The sequence below is a fragment of the Saccopteryx leptura genome, chromosome 5 (assembly GCF_036850995.1).
Source record: "Saccopteryx leptura isolate mSacLep1 chromosome 5, mSacLep1_pri_phased_curated, whole genome shotgun sequence".
NCBI classification, from domain to species: Eukaryota; Metazoa; Chordata; class Mammalia; order Chiroptera; family Emballonuridae; genus Saccopteryx; species Saccopteryx leptura.
In genome coordinates, this window is record NC_089507.1 from 83806161 (window position 1) to 83825175 (window position 19015).

At 38.4% G+C, this 19015-nt stretch overlaps 1 protein-coding gene across 2 annotated transcripts in view; it reads right to left on the reverse strand.

The window, feature by feature from the left end:
* Positions 1–263: 263 nt before the first annotated feature.
* The window catches only part of PPP3CA (protein phosphatase 3 catalytic subunit alpha), a 328201-nt gene continuing 309449 nt past the window's right edge, over positions 264–19015 (reverse strand). The window contains exons 11-14 of one of the 2 annotated variants that reach the window (XM_066384437.1): positions 16954–17038; positions 8798–8895; positions 5883–5912; positions 264–2823 (exon numbers count right to left, since the gene is read on the reverse strand). In XM_066384437.1, the coding sequence (XP_066240534.1) occupies positions 2627–2823; positions 5883–5912; positions 8798–8895; positions 16954–17038 (410 nt within the window). In that variant the 3' untranslated portion in view covers positions 264–2626. The remainder of the gene's footprint in view (positions 2824–5882; positions 5913–8797; positions 8896–16953; positions 17039–19015) is intronic. The other variant, XM_066384438.1, reaches the window with a different exon arrangement.

A 19015-nucleotide genomic window follows, 5' to 3' on the forward strand; every position in this document is an offset into this window, starting at 1 on the left:
TCCCCCAAAGTGAAGGAGCTAGATCTAATAAACAATGATTTGGCAGTGTTATCACTTTTGGAAAAATTACTTCATTTCTACATTGTTGCTTTGATAAAATTATTGGAAAATATACAGTATTATTTTCCTAACTACTGACCAGAAAGACCAAGCAATACATCAACTGATTATTTTAATGTCAAATGTTTATTTCTATGCCATAGTTGCCTCAGCACAATTTGTAAAAGAAAGGAATCCGAAATAATGAAAATTATTTTTTCAGGTTATTTTCTCTGCAGATATAAGAAATAAAACAGACACCTTGGTACCAGAATTACCATTTCTCTCACACCATTCTAATAAATTGCATCTAAATATTTTCCTTGGATGTCATTTTTTTTTAAGAAAGAAAAATATCCACAGGAAAAAAGAACTATTTGGATTCATTAAAATAAATGTGGGATAGTCTTTGTCAGGGAATAGATCTAGAACATCTCTGTTTTGGTACACTATATCTCTAATTGTCATATTATTTAATATAACAGGCATACTTTATTACATAAAACAAAGTGCACTGAAAATGAACAATGTTAGAAACAAACTGAAATTTGGTGTATCTTAAATCTTCCAGTGATTAGATATTAGCTGAAGCGCTGGTATACAAATTTTATATCAATACAAATGCAACTTTGTTGTGTGATGAAAATGCACTTAGTAGCTGAGTTCTTTTTGCTTTAGCAGATAGGGCATCCAATACAACTGACACAACCTGATAACAAAATTGTTTTGTTTAGTTTTGTTTTCCAATAAAAAGGAATGCTCTGGTTTCTAACTGGCTCCCACACTGGAGGAAGCCAGAAGATGGCATTTGCTCTTGAAATATATTTCTCTTGTCTGATTTGAGACACAAATCCACCAAGTTTCTTCCAGAGGAAGTAGGCACCACACCTTTGATCACGAGGCCCTCCGAGAAGCCTGCTAAGGAGTTCTGTGATGCACGGTGGTGGGCCAGCACCTAGAAGACAGCATGGTGGTTGTGCACAGAAATCCCTTCAGCAGACTCAGTGGAAGGATGAGAGTTCTTTAAGTTCATGCACATTTTATTGAGTAGTAATATAAAATGCTTTTTCTTTTTCATTGTTACAAGTGCATGCTTGGATTGCCAACATTTCAGAAGTCAAATTACAAAGGCAAGGCTTTAGGCTGGAGTGAATTACCTGGGCACTTATACAATTGTTAAAAAATATGAATGGACTTTTGTTGTTGTTTTCAGAATGAACCAGTTGTAACCCGTAACTGATATACAAAGGGAAAAATGTGAAAAAGGTACAGAGTTTGTGGCACATGACAGAACAAAAGAACTAAACCATTATGACATTAACAGTTACCATGCATTTAGAGTTTCACATGTAACTACAAACTTATTTAAATTTCACAAGGTTGCTAAACATGCTAACCATCTATATGTGCACTGACAAGCTTATGTTAAAAACTTTTAAGAATACTCTCCCCTTTAGATTTTTTCAAAGCTTTTTTGATTACAAAATTTCAAAGGCATTAAGCATTGTAGAGAATATAAAGTACGCCAGTATACATACATTTCCAGTATATGTCAGACCACTAAGCGCATTACAGTCCCATACAGGCCGATACAGCCAATTTTTTGTCTTAAAAAACATGCATAGGCAGATTTTTTTTTTTACAGAATATAGATGCTTTATCACTGTACTTAATATGGTGTCTTGTTCACTATACTTAAAAATGCACCACTCATAAATATTTAATTCAGCAAGCCACAACCAAGACTTGATTTATCAATAAAACCCCTAAATATAAACAGCAAAAAAAAAAAAGAAAAGATAGATGTAATTATTCCAGTTTTTTAAAACTTAAAGAAAAGAAACAAAAAGTACTCATTGCTAAATTAGTAAGATAAGTGTTATAGGGAAAGAAAGGGCATTCAAGCACACTAAAGAAACCTGAGGTAAGCAGAATCTGTACAAAATTAAACTGTCCTTTTTGGCATTTTAACAAATTTGCAACATTCTTTTTTTTTCTTTTTTCTGTTTTTTTTTAAGACTGCCTAATTCATTTTATAGCCATTGTCTGACAAGAGTAGCAAAACATTATCAATAAATAGTCCTTATTTAGTTTGTACATCATTTTGTTAAAAATGTTTGATGTCATCCATTTTTAGTGCTGCAACTGTAAACGTACAATAGAGTAAGAAATTAGACAAAGTTTTCGTGTCCAGTAACATAAGGAAAGACCTCTCCTGAACTCATCTAGGAGTCCCCAATGCAGTAGGAAAACGTGTCCATTCCCTAACCTTGCAGTATATATTAGCATCAGCTTTCTTTTTAAATTTGTTTTTCCTAGAAGCATTTTTAAAAGTCATACCCAAAAAGAGGCGTTCAATCACCACCCTCACCAAAATATAGTTATTATCTCTCCCTCTTTTTAAATGATAGTGTAAACTGAATCCAATTTCTGGCCCCCAGAGCAAATAAGCTACCTTCAGAGGCAAGAACATACAACTGCAGATCCGCAGCAATCCCCACCATGCCCTGCAGCTCAAAAAAAAAAAAAAAAAAAAAAAAAAAAAAAAAGATAAAGAAGAAAACAGAAAAGAGTGAACAGGAAGTGGTCACTGAATATTGCTGCTATTGCTGCCATTGCTGTCCGTGCCGTTAGTCTCTGAGGTGAGCGCCTTGTTGATCGAGTTAAGGTTGGCATCAGAGGGCATGGCATCCCTGCGCGGTGGCATCCTCTCGTTAATTCGGTCTAAGCCCTTGGCCTCCTCGAAGCTAGTGATCTTATGTTGTGGTGAAAATCCTTTGATGGCTAAACAGAAAATCATTAAAAAAAGAAAAACCAGGTTAGTCAGAGAAAGACGAAGGGCACAGCTGTTGCACGAGGTGATGTTAGAGGTTTCACAGGGAGAGAGGGAACCCTTTAGTAGAGAACAGTGACGGGACCTGGGCACAACACGGCAGACTCCTTACCATACCCAAAGATAACCGAAAGGCTTGATAATGGCCAAAGTCTCTTGCCAACCAAAATGTCCTCTTCACGTTAGTAAGATGTAAGCACTCCTCTTGTCTTCATCAAAGTTTAGGTCAACGAAATCCGAAGTGGGTATGTAAAGGGGAAAGCTGCTACCAGGGACTGGTCTCTAGACCCAGCACAGCATTAAATGGCCACATCACTAACTGGATTATTGCATCAAATGCCCTGACTTCGACCGACTGGAACATAGCCCTATTTTTACTATTCCATCCTGCTAGTAGTGGCAAATTAAGTAGACTCACTGAAGTAGGTACACCTAAAATTCTGGTACAGAGTTTACAGCAGAAGCTAAAAGATAAAAAGAATTAACTTGGGGCATTTCCATGCCATCTCAGAATCCTGGAAAGACTTCCTTGCCAAATCACTCAATAATGGCATGAAAACAATAAAATTTAAAACTCCTGCTTCTCCACTCAACTTTGGCATGTGGAGGTAGCGACAAGGTAAAAGAAACTCAGAAAAGTCAAGATCAGATCACTAGGGAGACAAGTTTCTCTGCCCTTCAGCAGCGAACAGATCAAACTGATGTTCATCTGGTGTCCATTCCTGCCTAAAACAAACAAACAAAAAAACTATTGGTTGATCAATGTAGACCTAAGAATAACGTGGAGAAAATGCCTTTTACAACTTTTAGAAAAAAGAATAGGACTGGTTTTGGCCCTATTCAATGAAAACATGAATTCTCAAAGAGGGAGCACCGAGATTTTATTTTTTTCCCAATAACCCTTAGATTGCTCCAGGGACAGATAAGGCATTTGGTTCAAGAAATAGTGATTTCTTCAGTGGGTGCATCAACAAGTAAGCTGAATGTCAAGTAGATAAATGGGGAACCAATGACATCAGTTTGCTTTACTCCCTGTGAAGTGCAAGCCAGATATTGAAGGGCCAATCACCAATGCTGAATTGGGCTGCGTCTCCAAGGGTGATTAAGGACAATTTCATGGTACCTTTATCCTTCCCACCTTATTTGGGAAAAAGACGAAAGCAGTTTCAAACTGAAACTTTGCCAACCACTCCTACACAAATGTGCAGCGCCTTTGATTAATATGGATGAGAGTCTTAAAAGATATACACAGTTGCTTCTAAACTCATTAAACGATGAGAAATAGCTTGTTCCCCCTCTGAATTTTAAAAGTTAGCATCATGGTGATTAGTCAACTATGAGAGGAAGAAGATGGGGAAATGGGGATAGACCAAGGCCCAAAGCAAAGCTTCTTAATTCTTCTCTAATTCAGTAATGAATTGCAAAATAATAGAGCTGTGTAATGAGCACCCACCCTGAAAACTAACTCAATTATTTTGAAAGACAAAACAATTGCACAAAGTGGTACTCTAATTCTTTTTCTAAACTACTACAAATGCCATTTCATCAGAATTAATAATATAAAAAGCTCATCATCATGATAATTTAAGAAGCGAGTTTATTAATTTCAGTGATAACAGTGAAATCTCTGGGTTTTAAAAGCCAATGAGATGGGAGCACAGAAATTCAAAATCTAGTTAGAACAATGGCTATGTTCGGAATGGGGCTCCGTTTCTGATCAGTTTTGTCTGCCCTGGTACGGAAGAATGTGCTCTGCTGTAGTTGCTGGTCAGACAATGGGTGTTAGCAATTTACATTGGTAGTATACTTAACACAACACAGAGTCACAGAAACCACAGAAACAGCCAAACTATCAACAAGAATGCACACTGCAGATTAGAATTTGCCAAGAGGAATAGAGAATTCCCACATAAATAGCAGTTTATTCACTGCTATTTAGGAAGCAGTTGTATTTTCTCTTACAGTGGCTATCATTTCCCCTACTGCATCCAAATCACGTACAAATTCAGGAGTCTAAAGTGATACTTTTTAACATCATATCAAAGGACCATACGCACACAATTTGGGGAAAAAATAAGTTATTTGCAAGAACAAAATACAACTGAAGAATTTTGTTTTAAAGGGGAACTTCAAATTATTCTTTTTACAATTTCCAGAGGGTACGGTATACATAATATTAAAAACTATATTGATATGCAGTCCTGTCGTAACTATATATTCAAAAAGCGCTCAATTCAAAAGTAATCCCTAAAGGGTCAACTCGACTGCCCTTGAGCAGTGCCAGGACACAATCGGTGATGGGCATGGCTTGATTTCCCCTCCGACACCTAGCAGAGAGCCTGGTGCAAAGCACTCAATATACAATCAATTGAGTGAGTACTCGACAGTCACTGTGCTTGTTACCAGCCACTTCCACAGCCCCCTTGCTGGTGCTAATTACACTACAAATACCAGTTGGTTAAAATTTGATAAGAGTAGCGGAACTGTATCTCATACACAGCTGTCTCATGCTGGAATACTGTTTAGAGACATAAATTAATGTTGAACTACAACAAAGCACTATTCAAATGAACATTATTTTTTCTTGCTAGAAACTTCTAAATTCATAAAGCTATTTTTATCCTCTCTTTTTCAGTGCTGACTGAAAGTGATTTGAGGGAGGGACATGGTTCAGCTCAAAGAATATTGTTTTGTGTGTTATTTGTCAAAGCAGCTGCCATAACCCCCACCCCACATTGTTCAAGATACATTATCCTTTTGTTTTCTAGGATTATACTAGGTTCATTATATACAAAGTCCAACATAGCTTTAAGGGAAAAAAACAAACAAACCATAAAAGGACACTTTCCCCTTTAAAGCAAGAACATTTGGTTAATACTGAGCCACAACTGTTAGCCCAACACCCACACACTCTGTACAAGCTACAGCAAAAAAAAAAAAAAAAAAAGAATACACCCAGCAGAGCCCTTGTCTGTTGCAGATACAACAGAAAGGGGACTGGCCAATTTACCTTCATCAGCCTCAATAGCCTCAACAGTAGCTGAAGAGAAGAAAGGGGGTGCAAAATGAATGAGAAAAATGAGCAGAGGATTTTTAACTCTAAGAACAAATCAGTGACGATCAAGGGAACTAAGAGAATTCATGTTCCTGTAAGTGCTGGATTCTGGCACAGACAACAAAACAGAAATGTTATAAAGAAAAGAAACAATACAACAAAATGGTAAGTTGAGATGGATACACTTTTGTGAGTGAACTGTGTTGGTTTTTGTTCACTAAGCAAATGACAAAACAATCCTTTAGGAAAACACTCAGGGAAGTTTTCTTTCACGTAGCTTGAATTGATAAGGGCCTACGTCAACCTAAAATGGGCATGTCACTTGCACATATTTCATTAAAGACACTGCTATGGCTTGGTGATTTATAGTTTTAAAATACCAGAAAAAAGTGGCAGATGTAAAGCAGTGCCATAATGTCAGTGGGGTAATTCATGTTATTTAATATTAAATAACCCAGTTTCCTACTGCAATGAAGAGCGTAAGAAGGAGGGAGGGCCAGTTTAGAGGAAGACTCAAATAATGTGTCTTGAGCTGAAAATGCGTGTGATTGTATCAAGGCTAGCATGATTAGAGTGGCAGGCCATGACATAGTTTGGACTTGTTTTGCCAGGCAATCTAATTTAAAATCGGTTTTTCTTATTGGGATTCATTTCTGGGAATGAAATTCCTGAAAAGTTACAATCAATGGCAGCAATAATTCTATCAGCATTTTAAAGAAAACACAGCCTAAATATTGCAACATTAGCATATATCAGAGGCAAAATTTTAAAAGCCCATTGCTTTATCAGCAATTTTTATAATAAGGTTAGATTTTATATTCCCAATTTACAGGGATATGAGTCTGTGTTCCTAAGATAGTTGATATTTCCCTAATTAAGTGTAAAATGCAAACCATCTCTATGTTTACTTCCAAAATGTTTCTAAAAAAATTCTACCCCTTGACTTTAATAAGCATTTTTCTTATAATGTAAGGTTTTAAATCCAGGGCAACTGCCAAATGTGCATGCACTCCTGTTACTTACAGTGCATTCTAAATTCTGCCACAGAGGGGAAATAGCAAAGCTTTAAGAATGTCTTTCAGACAACTGAAGGGCATAGACAAGGGACTGGGAAACTGTATTCATGTATCTAGTTGAAAATATATACTGAGTTTTCAAATTCTCAGGACTAATGTTCCAATCCTTATGTCCATTGTGTGTGTGTTTGTGAGTTCAACACAAAAGAACCTAAACAATGGGTTAAAAATAAAATTAACAGAAAAGGAAACTGAATATTCTAGGTTAAAATGCCAGTGAAAATCTGGAAACAGACTTGTAAGAACTTAAATAACTTAGGTCTAAAAGTAAAGCAAAATACATGAAACCACACCAGCACCAACATGAGAAATATGTACTGCCCATTATCAAATGTAGCCTTCTAGAGCAGTGTGGCCATAGTTTCTGATAATACACTTGCAGTACCTTAAATTGTGCTTATCAGAAACTACGCAGATTTCAGTCAATGAGGTAGTTGTGCATTTGTGCTTGTAAGTGATCCATTTATGCTAATGTTGTAGAGAGCATGTTCACTGAGGTGTGAAAATTTGTGTTATTTTCTAAAAGGTTATTAAAATAATTTTTAGCAATAAAGGAGGCATTTACTCAAATACTGTATATTTTCCTACTGTCATTTAGAAAATTTTCTCTTCTGTGGAAACTCAATGATACAGATCTTGGAATCAATTCATATGAAAATACAGAAAATCAGAGGGATGCTGCTAGGATGTGATCACTTAGCAGCACTGTATCCATGAAGTTGAATATTGATCTATTGCGGAAGAGATGTGTCTAAATAATGCAAGCATAGGAGCTCCTGAGTTTCCTAGATTGAGAGCTAGGAATAGGGAAAAAAACACAAAAAATATTCAGGGAAAAAGCCATGGAAAATAAGTAAGAGGCTGACATTGTTTTGAAAATGTTACAGTATATTTTGTTTTCATTTTTTCCTGTTAAAATCTAATCTAACAGTAACATTTCCATCAAGTATTGTTGAAACAGGACTCTAATTAATGATAATATTAGTTAAAATGGATAAAAAAACAAAGTGAAAGAGTATATAGTTCCGTACTATCTGATGGGGTAGCCACTAGCCCACATGTGGCTATTTAAATCAACGTAATACAAAGGAGCTAAGATAAAACACTCAGCTTCTCAGCTGAGCTCGCTGTATTTCTGTGCTCACAGCCACATGTTGCAGTGGCTTCTGTACAGGCGCAGAAATTTCCATCATCACAAAAAGTTTTACTGGAAAGCACTCATCCAGAGAGCTATGCGTTCTTAATACAAAATTTCTGGCTTAAAGGAAATGTTTTCATTCTTTTTCAGAAATAAAACGTGGTTTTACTCAGTCTGTTCTAGGGGTATAAATCAAAGAGAAGACATATGACTCCCAATTTCTTCTCAAGTGGATAATGAAATCATCCTTTTTATATTCTTCCTCCCTTTTCCACTGAAATCTAGACTTATGAATGTATGTGTATGTGTGTGTGTATTTCATCCATCAAATAGATAACCAGAACATTGAGTAAAAATGTAATTAAAATTTTTCTTTTAGCAACTGACTGGCTCAAAGTGGCCAAGCCTACTGTGCATGTAGGCAAGCTAAGTGAGTGGTCCGATCGGGAGGCCTGCACTGTGGTTAATATGTGAATGAGGGTATTGCGGGGTGGGGCAAGGACTTCATTCCTGTGAGGGGGGGCTGCCATGTGGGACACGACCAGTCAAGTGGGGATGGGCTTTCAGTCCTTCTTTGATCTGAGACTAAAATGAGCTTAAACGAAGGAATCACTCAGGGCTCTAACGACACCACCAAGGTGGCGAGGGCTACTTACCACTTTGCAGCGTCTGCTTCCCTCCGGAGAGCACGCCGCTGGGGAGCATGCCGGTGGGGGTCAGGCCTTTCAGTGTCAGCACGCTCTCACTCTCCTCTCTGCGGAGGCGCAAGGGGGGGGGAGGACAGTAACTTTTAGTTTCTTTCAAGAAAAAGACTTGAAAGAAAAAAAAATGCAGATAATAATACATTTACACAGATCGTGGCTCTGTAGATTATTTTAAACGTCAAATGTACTAGATTTCTATACATTCATATTGTTACTCATAAATGTTTTGTCAATTGACTGGTTAGGTGTACAATGATGCAATGGTGACGACTCAGTCTCTTTTGAGTACTGAAGATGGAGAAAACAGTTCTGATTTAGTGCAGGCATCACAATACAAAGCTCGCTGGCATTCTCGGGGGTGCCAATGTATGCTGAAATAGGGGAATGTTCATGTAACTTTTCCAGCCAAAGTTCAGTAAAAACAAATGAAGTATGTTTGACTTGGGAAAGAAAACCAGGGGGTATAGGGGAGATTAAAAAAAATCTATCTATGGATTAGGATGCTAGGAGCTACATTCAGAGGCTAAGGAATTTTGACATTACATGATCAACATGCAGAATAATGGCAACTAGACAACATTACAGCTGATAAAATTTTCCAGTATTTCTTTCTAGCAGCCTCTTCCCCACTGCCTTACTCATATAAAATAGTTTTATTACTCATTGTGACTAATGATTTACAATCAGTTTTATGTACATGATTATTTCAATTAATGAATTAATCATAATGGGTAAATAACCATGAAATAGGAATAAATTCCTATCTTTCCATATAGCAGACACGTAATCCTATAAAACCAAAAAAGTTTATATTTTAGTATATCTTATGTTTGTAATATGTGCAAATACCTACTTCACATTTTTATGATGTCTAACATGGCTCAAACGGAATTCCTGAACTCCCCACAACCCTGCCTCTTCCATAATCTTCCTGCAACCTGGTCCTTTAGTTAAGCTTAAAGACTTACTCTTTAACTCCCTTCCCCTCTCTCATGCCACATCCGCTTACTCAGCAAATCTGAAGGCTCTACTCTCAAAATATTTCTAGTATCTGACCATTTCTCACAATACTACTCCCCCATCTTTTTTAAAGATAGCTTTCTTGATATATAATTAACATACCATACTATTGGCTCATTGAAAGCACAGGACTCAATCAATGGTTTTAGTTATTCATAGTTGTGAAACCATCACCATAATCAATCTTAGAACATTTTCATCACTCCAAAAAATAAACCCGCTGTTCATTAGAGGTCACCGGCCATTTTTTCAGGCCTGTATATCCACTCAGTTACTTTCTGTAGGTTTTGCTTCTTCTGGATTTCATATAAATGTAGCCATATAACCTGTGGCCTTTTGTGACTGACTGACCACCACCAACTCCTACCTGGATTGTTTCAGCAGCCTCTGAACTAGTCTCCCTGCTCCATCTTCGTCATGCTCATGTCCCCCGCCCCCATTACTCTTCTCAGAGTAGCAGCCAGGCTGAGCCTTTTAATACCTATGCAGACACTGCCATTCCTTTTCCAATCTCTCCAGTGGCTTCTCCGCTCATTATTAAGAGTGGAAAGCAAAATCTTTAGAAGGTTTAATAAGAGCCTTAAAAAACGAGCCCCCGACCCACACTCTCCCTTCCTCATCCACCTCTCAGACTCTGTTTCCTACCGGTGCCCACTTCCCTTAGCGCTCCTCAGATACACCCAGCACGCCCCTGTGGGCCCTGCACTTCCCCTGAAGCTGCATGGCTTCTGCCCTCCCTGCTTTCAACTCCGCTCATGTGTCACCTTCCAATGAGGACTTCCTTGAGAATGGTTTAAAAAATATACATCTAGTAGATTTTCTATCTCTCCTTGCCTATTTTTTTTATCTGAAAAAACATAATTCATTTGTTAGCTTTATTTTTAATTGCTGTTTTGTTCCACTCTGCACTCCACGCTCCTCTGACTAGAGGAGCTTCCTGTGAGCAGGGGTTTCTGCCCGTCGCTTTGCCCACTGCTGCACCGGCACCGAGGCCAGAGCCGCACCTGGTATGTGGCCGACATTCAAAAAACATTTCCTAAATGAATGAGTTAGAAGAAAACAGAATGGAGAACAGCAGTACAATATTAATCCACATATTATATTTCTGTATCCTTCACTGCAGAGTTTACTTAAAATGTCAGGTTGGAGATGGTCCATTAATCATTGTGTACTTGCATGCAGAATTTCAACCCTTTCAGGCTTTTGCTGTCAAACTAGAGGTTATATAAAAAATGGTTTGAAGGCCAATAGATAGATTTGGAAAAATTGAGAGCATCTTTAAAGAAATGAACATATTTCTTCCTTTGCATTTGTTTTCAAAATCAGGTTTCCTTATCTCCTTTCCCTTTCTCACTCAACTATTTTTCTCCTCTTCCTATATTCTTTTTAACTGAAGTATAGTTGACATGCAGTATTATAACAGTACAACAGTAACTTGACATTTACATATCTTACAAAGGATCATCACAATAAGCCTGGTAATTATCTGTCACCACACAAAGTGATCTCAATATCGTTGGCTATATTCCTTACGCTGTACATTATAGTCCCATTACTTATTTATTCTATAACTGAATGCTCGTTCTTCTCACTCCTCTCCACCTACTTCACCCCTGCCCCAGCTCCGCATCTCCCTATACTCTGATAGCCACTCCTGCCGCACACGGAACCCACGTTCTCAAGGGTTTCCAGTGGTTTCCCTATATCTCAGTTCCAGCCTTCTCTGCTGAGTTCTCCCTCAAATGAATATCTCTGCCATATTTTCCACTGATAACCAGGCTCTGCCTCTTGAAAGACTCTGTGTCCCAGGCTGTATCACTCTCTTTCCGGGAGTTTCTTCCCCTCTGGTGTCTCCTCCTCAGTCCCTGGCTGATCTTTCCTTTGTGCCCAGACCTGTGCTTTCCGACACGGCAGCCCCAGCTGTGGTGCTCTTAACCATGAAACAGAACTTGAGATGCGCTGTAGCTGTCACACCAAACTCCAAAGACTTAATATGAAAATAAGAATGTAAAATATCTCTTTAACAAAACTGATATTGACTACATGTTAAAGCAATACAATTCTGATTGTGTTAGATAGACTATATTATAAATGTCACCTGCTTCTTCCTATATTTTTTAAATTGTGGCTTCTAGAAAATTTAAAATTACAGATGCGGCTCACATACATTTCTATTGGAAAGTACTGTTCTAAAGGATGCTTGTCTTTTCCTCCTACTTTCATCCTCTCCCTTGAAAAAACATTACTTATGCTGCTTCAATGTTATGTTTATTCCCATGGCTGCTTTTCTTTTTTTTTTTTTTTTTTGTATTTTTCTGAAGCTGGAAACGGGGAGAGACAGTCAGACAGACTCCCGCATGCGCCCGACCCGGATCCACCTTGCACACCCACCAGGGGGCGATGCTCTGCCCCTCCGGGGGGTCGCTCTGCCGCGACCAGAGCCACTCCAGCGCCTGGGGCAGAGGCCAAGGAGCCATCCCCAGCGCCCGGGCCATCTTTGCTCCAATGGAGCCTTGGCTGCAGGAGGGGAAGAGAGAGACAGAGAGGAAGGAGGGGGGGGGTGGAGAAGCAAATGGGCACTTCTCCTATGTGCCCTGGCTGGGAATCGAACCCGGGTCCCCCGCACGCCAGGCCGAAGCTCTATGGCTGAGCCAACCGGCCAGGGCCTCATGGCTGCTTTTCTAACCCTTGTCTCTCTCTGAAACTCCAGAGCAGAACTTCTAACTACCTTGACATGAATTTTCCTCCAGCATCTCAGAGGAAAATGTGCCAAATTCAACTTATCATAGTTCTCCCAAAAAACCTGTTAGATATTTAAATGAAGGAATACTTCCCCTTTCTTAGATAACAGCATCATCACCTTATCAATCACATGGGCTAACACCTCTATGGAACAGTCTTAGGGTATTTCCTCTCCCTCATCACCTCCAGAGTTTTTGCAGCAAACAACAGAACCTACTCTGGCTAATTTTAACAGTACAGAGATATATTAAAAGATATTTGGTGGGAATGTAAAGCAGTACAACCACTATGGAAGAAAGTATGGTGGTTCCTCAAAAAATTAAAACTAGAACTACCTTATGACCCAGCAATCCCTCTACTGGATATATACCCCCAAAACTCAAACACACTGGTACGTAAAGACAAATGCAGCCCCATGTTCATTGCAGCGTTGTTCCTAGTGGCCAAGACATGGAAACAACTAAAAAGCCCTTCAATAGATGACTGGATAAAGAAGATGTGGTACATACATACTATGAAATACTACTCAGCCATAAGAAATGATGACATTGGATCACTTACAACAACATGGATGGACCTTGATAACATTATACTGAGTGAAATAAGTAAATCATAAAAGACTAAGATCTATATGATTCCATACATAGGTGGGACATAAAAATGAGACTCAGGGACATGGACAAAAGTGTGGTGGTTACCTGCGGGTGGGGGGTGAGGGGCAGAGCATAAAGAAAACCAGATAGAAGGTGACGGAAGACAATTTGACTTTGGGTGATGGGTATGCAACATAATCAAATGTCAAAATAACCTAGAGATGTTTTCTCTGAACCTATGTACCTTGACTGATCTATATCACCCCATTAAAATTAATAAAAAAAAAAAAAGATATTAGAGAGCTCACAGACTCAGAGAGCTAGACTGGAATGTTCTCTAGTGGGGAAAAGTACCAGTGCTCCTCCACCCTGTGGGATCTGCTCTGCGGAATGCTGCCACTACAGTTTAGAGCCAACATCAAGCTCACATTCATGCTGTGTGGTTAACCCCACCCACTGCTGAGAAAGAAGCTCTTGTCCTGCTGGCCCTCAGATTCCACACTTGACAGAGGAATCCCCTTCCTTTGCCTTTGCTTCCTCATGGTGCTCAAGTCGTAAGAGAAGTCTTACGTGGGTCCCCTTTTGATTGGTGGATCCAAGGCAACGTGCCTGTACCTTACCTGTAAGGGTGGTTGAAAGGTAAGCTTCTGGTTCCCCCGTAATTTTGAAAACTACCAAAATGTAAGGAATGTGTTGAACAGCTATACCTGACAAATTTGTACTGCCATCCACATTCACGCATTAACCTTTTCATCTGCTAGTTTCACAAATCCTTATATTTGTCTCTTCTTTTAGTTCTTTCCTCCTATAGCCTAGTTTGGCTTGGGTTATGCCAATAGCTTCCTAGATGCTCTACCTGACACCAATAAGTTGCCTTGCTGTACAATTTTCACACTGTCATTAACACAGACTATCTAAATACGGGTTAGACTAAGAGCATGTTACTCATCACATAAAACCACAATTACTTCACACAAAAAATTAAGTGCTTTACCATAATATTCAGACCATCAAGGATCTGAACTTCAATCCTTTTACAGCCTCATTTTTTACTAGATTCCTTACTCACCTTCACATCTTACTATCCAGCTCTTTTAAATACTTAGAATGCACTGACTACATAGTTTACTTTCAAATCAGACTCTCATTGGTGCTGCTCACTGAGTTTGACCACGTTACTTAGCTTCTCTCAGTTTCAGTTTCTCCACTGAGGTCAACCCGACCTTGCAGATTTGCTGTGTAGATTCGTCAAGTGTGTGCTCTGTGAGGCGCGGCACTTGGCACTTAACCAGGACCTCATAAAATGTTGCTCTTAGGACTGTGTGACTGTGTTCTTGACGATTCCTCAGCTTCCAGGAAAGCCTTCACCACAACTCTCTCCCCAGTGAAATCCAGCCTATCCTTCACAGCACTCCTCCAATGTCAGCCTCTTCACAAGCATTCCTCCCAGGAAGACAAGGGCCCCTTGTCCTCTTCCACAGCAGTGTCTCTGCATGCATTTAGCATGCAGTGCATTGTCTCTTATTTGTTTATTTTGTACATGTCTGGCATTCCAATTTGGTATCTATTTTGCTTAATTCAGAGTATGGTATAAATCAAAAAGATTTTTTATGTGGTACAAATTCAATGCTCACTCTTACTAAGCTTAACTTACAGCTTCACTTACTTGTCTCTGGTTAGGATCCACCTGTATTCTACAAATTTTCTGAGATGCTTTAATTATGGAAAAGCCATAAAATACACCTTGTTTTAATTTTCTACCAATATATATAATCTTGGTCAACTCACTGATTATCATTACATAGAGCATTTCTCAGCTGGGAATAAATACATCTTACATATCAATAGGCAGGAACTGGAGAGACTTCACAATTTAAAAACCTACCTATGATTTATAACATTGCTCCTAACACCTTCATGTCGTTTGAAGACTAACATAGACAAAAATAACTTTTTATATTAAAAAAGGCTTCTCCTGTTTTCTCTAAATATACCTTCACAAGAAAATGCTGAAACTGTTTTTCCTTCTCCTTGTAGAGATTCCAGATAGGAAAAGAAAGAAAGCGTTTATTGTAAATCTGAGACATGAGAGATAAGCAAGTGTTGACACAGAGGTATCAGCTGAGCTTGTGTCTTTCCATCATCCTTGGTCCACAGAAGACATCTAGCCACACGGGCCTCCTTGCTAGCCCTCAAAACTGCAGCCCTTGTTTCTATCTCAGGATTTTTGCACTTGCTTTTTCCAGGCCTTGAACCCTCCTACTGCACATCACCATGCAGTTCATCCCCACACTTATTCAAATGCCATTACTCAAAAGATCTTTGTTGATCCCATAGTTTAAAATAAGTGCCTTATCTCCCACTTGTTATACCTTTATATTGCTTTCTTTTTTTCCTCATGGTATAGAGCCATGCTTTAAGTTTTATTATACTTATTACTGAGTAAATGAATAAATGAGTCCTAAAAGTTCAGTTAGGAAGTAAAATTACAGCCTCATTCATTAGGCTGTAGGGAGCAATACTGCTTTAGTTTCAGATTTAACATGCTTTTTCAAGATCTGGCTGGCTACCATAGAGCTATTGTTGACTTTGATTTGATGCCTTTGAGAAAGCTGATAATACTTTTCATTCTTCTCACGGCTCCCTGCTTGTGGGATCAAGTCCTTTAGTCACTCTTTAGTGACTCTACCAGAAGTAGGATAGAAATAGCAAGAGGAGAAATCAAAAGAGCTAGAGTAGCTACTCTATATGAAAAAGCTGAGGCAAAAATTAGGTTATGAAATTATACAAGGGGTAGATGGCCTTTCCCAAGATTTTCTTATTTACCCTTTTTAATGTATAATTGTGAAATGACTATAGACCCCTCACATATAAATATGCCATGTTTTAAATTAATTTTTTGGATGAAAAATAGAGTTATTTTGTATTATCTAAGAATAGTTCATTGAATTTAAGTAAAGAAAGGTATAGTTAATTCTCTTCAAGGAAATACTTGTTTTCTAAATCCAGGCTTACTAATAACATGATTCACAGTCTACTTAAAAAATAACTACTACAGCCTGACCTGTGGTGGCACAGTGGGTAAAGCATTGGCCTGGAATGTATGTTGAGGTCGCTGGTTTGAAAACCTGGGCTTGCCTGGTCAGTGCACACATGAGAAGCAACTGCTACAAGTTGATGCTTCCCGCTCCCTAACTCTTCTCTCTCTCTCTCTCTCTCTCTCTCTCTCCTCTCTAAAATCTATAATATAAAAATCTAAAAAAACCCAACCCTTTACTAAATGAGATTGAAACATTAAAAAACTATTTTCTTCTCTCAATGATTTATTGGAATAATATGACTTGCATGAACAAGCTTCATGGTTGATGTTCATTTCCAAAAATATCTAGTGAAATAAATGCATGTAATAAAATCATCTTTTCCCACAGAGCCAGAATGAAAAATAAAAGATTGTAACAGCTCTCCTATTTTACTACATGTTCAACCTATTGTGAAATAAGTGTGTTAAAAGTCCAGCAGCAAACAGAGAGATTACATGTGAAACATCCATTTAGAGGCTTTCTCTAAAGAAATAATTTAGTGTATTTCAATTTGACTAAAACAGAGAGAAACTGACAATTCTATTTAAAAGAAAAAAATTATGGTAAAACAAACACCTTCTAGGTAAAAAACTTACAAGATTAAGGTATTAAAATCCTTATAAAGTGACACATAATAAAACTCAGAACACAAATGGAGGAAAAATGATCCCACCTGAGAACCGAGAACACGCGCGCCATCTTGCCTATTGCTCGGATCTTGTTCCTGATCACCTCCTTCCGGGCTGCAGCTGTGGCTCCTAGGGTTTAAAACAGAGAACTGACTAGTCAGTGCCTTTTTATATCACTGTAATTATTTTACAAGGTTTCATATATAATAGGCTACAGTAAGAAAAACCAGTGTTTTTCTCCTCCCTCTAAGAGGATTTATTTGTAAACCAATTTAAAAACCTATGTATTCAGCCTTAATACTTGGATGCGATTCTTGAGAGGTCCCCGAAATGCCAAAGAACAACTTTTGAGATTTCCAAGGGGAGGTAGGTGGGTAAAGAGCTAAATGAAAAATCACTGAGCAGACAGGACGGGTTCTGCCCTTTTCTTCTCGTTGAGTTCCCTTCTCTTGTTTACACAAAGAGAGCCTGCATTGGCGGGAAAAATAAAGTGAGTCACCAAAATCTTCCACTCATTTCCTGTCTCCATGCTGGGAAGACTATGTTAGGAAACTGTTTTTTAAAAGTTCTCCTTCAAAGTGATCAAATTAGGGAGTCTCAACTCGTTATGCTTCTTTGAACATCATGTATATTATATAATGGCCATAAAACACTTATCTTAGCACATGATACTTTTTCATCTTCTGGTTGGTTCACACAAGTTCTAGAGGAAAAAGTGGAAATCTACTGTGTTGGATTTAGTGAGAGATGGTGGCTCATGGTTTGTACTTTACTACTTATGTAAATAAGTTATATGCAGTTTTACTACTTATTACATTTTTCAAATGAAAAAAAAATCTACATAGGTTATTATTACTATAAGCATTTAAAAAAATAATACTATAGTATTATTTTAGTGAATCTGTTTAGTATGATCTTTAGTGAATCTGTTTTATTTATTTATTTTTAAATTCCCAAGGCATGTTTGGAAAATTGCAAGTCACAGAAACATACCTCTTCTCTTTTTATAACCCAAGGCAAAAGGGATAAGATGTCCTTTTTATATATTTAATGGGACTTTGTAGAAAGTGTTAACACAAGCCACTAAAAGAAGTGCAACAAAATATATTTTTTAGATAATATCAGAATGTTCCTAACTCGATGAACAGTTTAAAGACTGTAGTTTATAGGTGGTAACTGGTGTAAATTTTAGTCTTTAAAGTCATAATAAGAATTAAGCTTTCTGACCTTTTTGGAAAAAAAGATTTCTGCTGTTTCCCTTGGAAGGCTTTCAAGAATGTGATTTGAAGTCTTTCACATTGTTTGATAAAGGTCAAACAATTAATCATCACCCTAACATTTCTATAAGAAAGAAAACTCACAGCAACACTCTCACACAATTTTAAAATGGCCTCTGCTTTTCTCTTCACCCCAAGAAAGTGAAAACAGATGGGCCACTTTCTTCTCCTGAGCGGGTTAATTTGTCAAAGGTGATGCTAATGCAGACCTATCTTACGTACCCATGGGTGTTCCCCAGGTGTGTGCCAGTGAGCTGCCAGCCTCTCACCTTCCCTCTAACCCAGGGGTCTCAAACTCAACTCAGCATGTGGGCCGCAGAGCAAGATCACAGCCTTTGGGCAGCCGCACTAGGTCTACAAAAGGCAACTGTTATGCAACACTTTTCAGTGTCACAAAACGACCAGAAACTGTAGTTTGCATCACAACTGCTGTTAACTAAGCTAATATCTAGCTAGGATGCTAGAGAAATGAAAAATACAAGTAGGCCCCTAGGCTTACTTAATTTTATCCAAAATATTTTGAACTTCGTGGATTAGTCTGCGGGCCACACAAAATTGTTCGGCGGGCCGCATGCGGCCCGTAGGCCGGCCGCGAGTTTGAGACCCCTGCTCTAACCTGAAAGCCTTCAAACAGCCCATGGAAATGTTGCTCATTTCTTTCTCTCTGTGGTCACTCATGTGATGACATGGCAGTCATCTCCCAACACAGCTGACAGCAGGACTTACTATTTCTGCCTAGAGCTACTCTGTCTGCAGATGACTAGAGTAAGTTTAAGTCCATATGGAAAAAAGCCATTCTCCAAGCCAATACTGATAATCAAGCGGAACC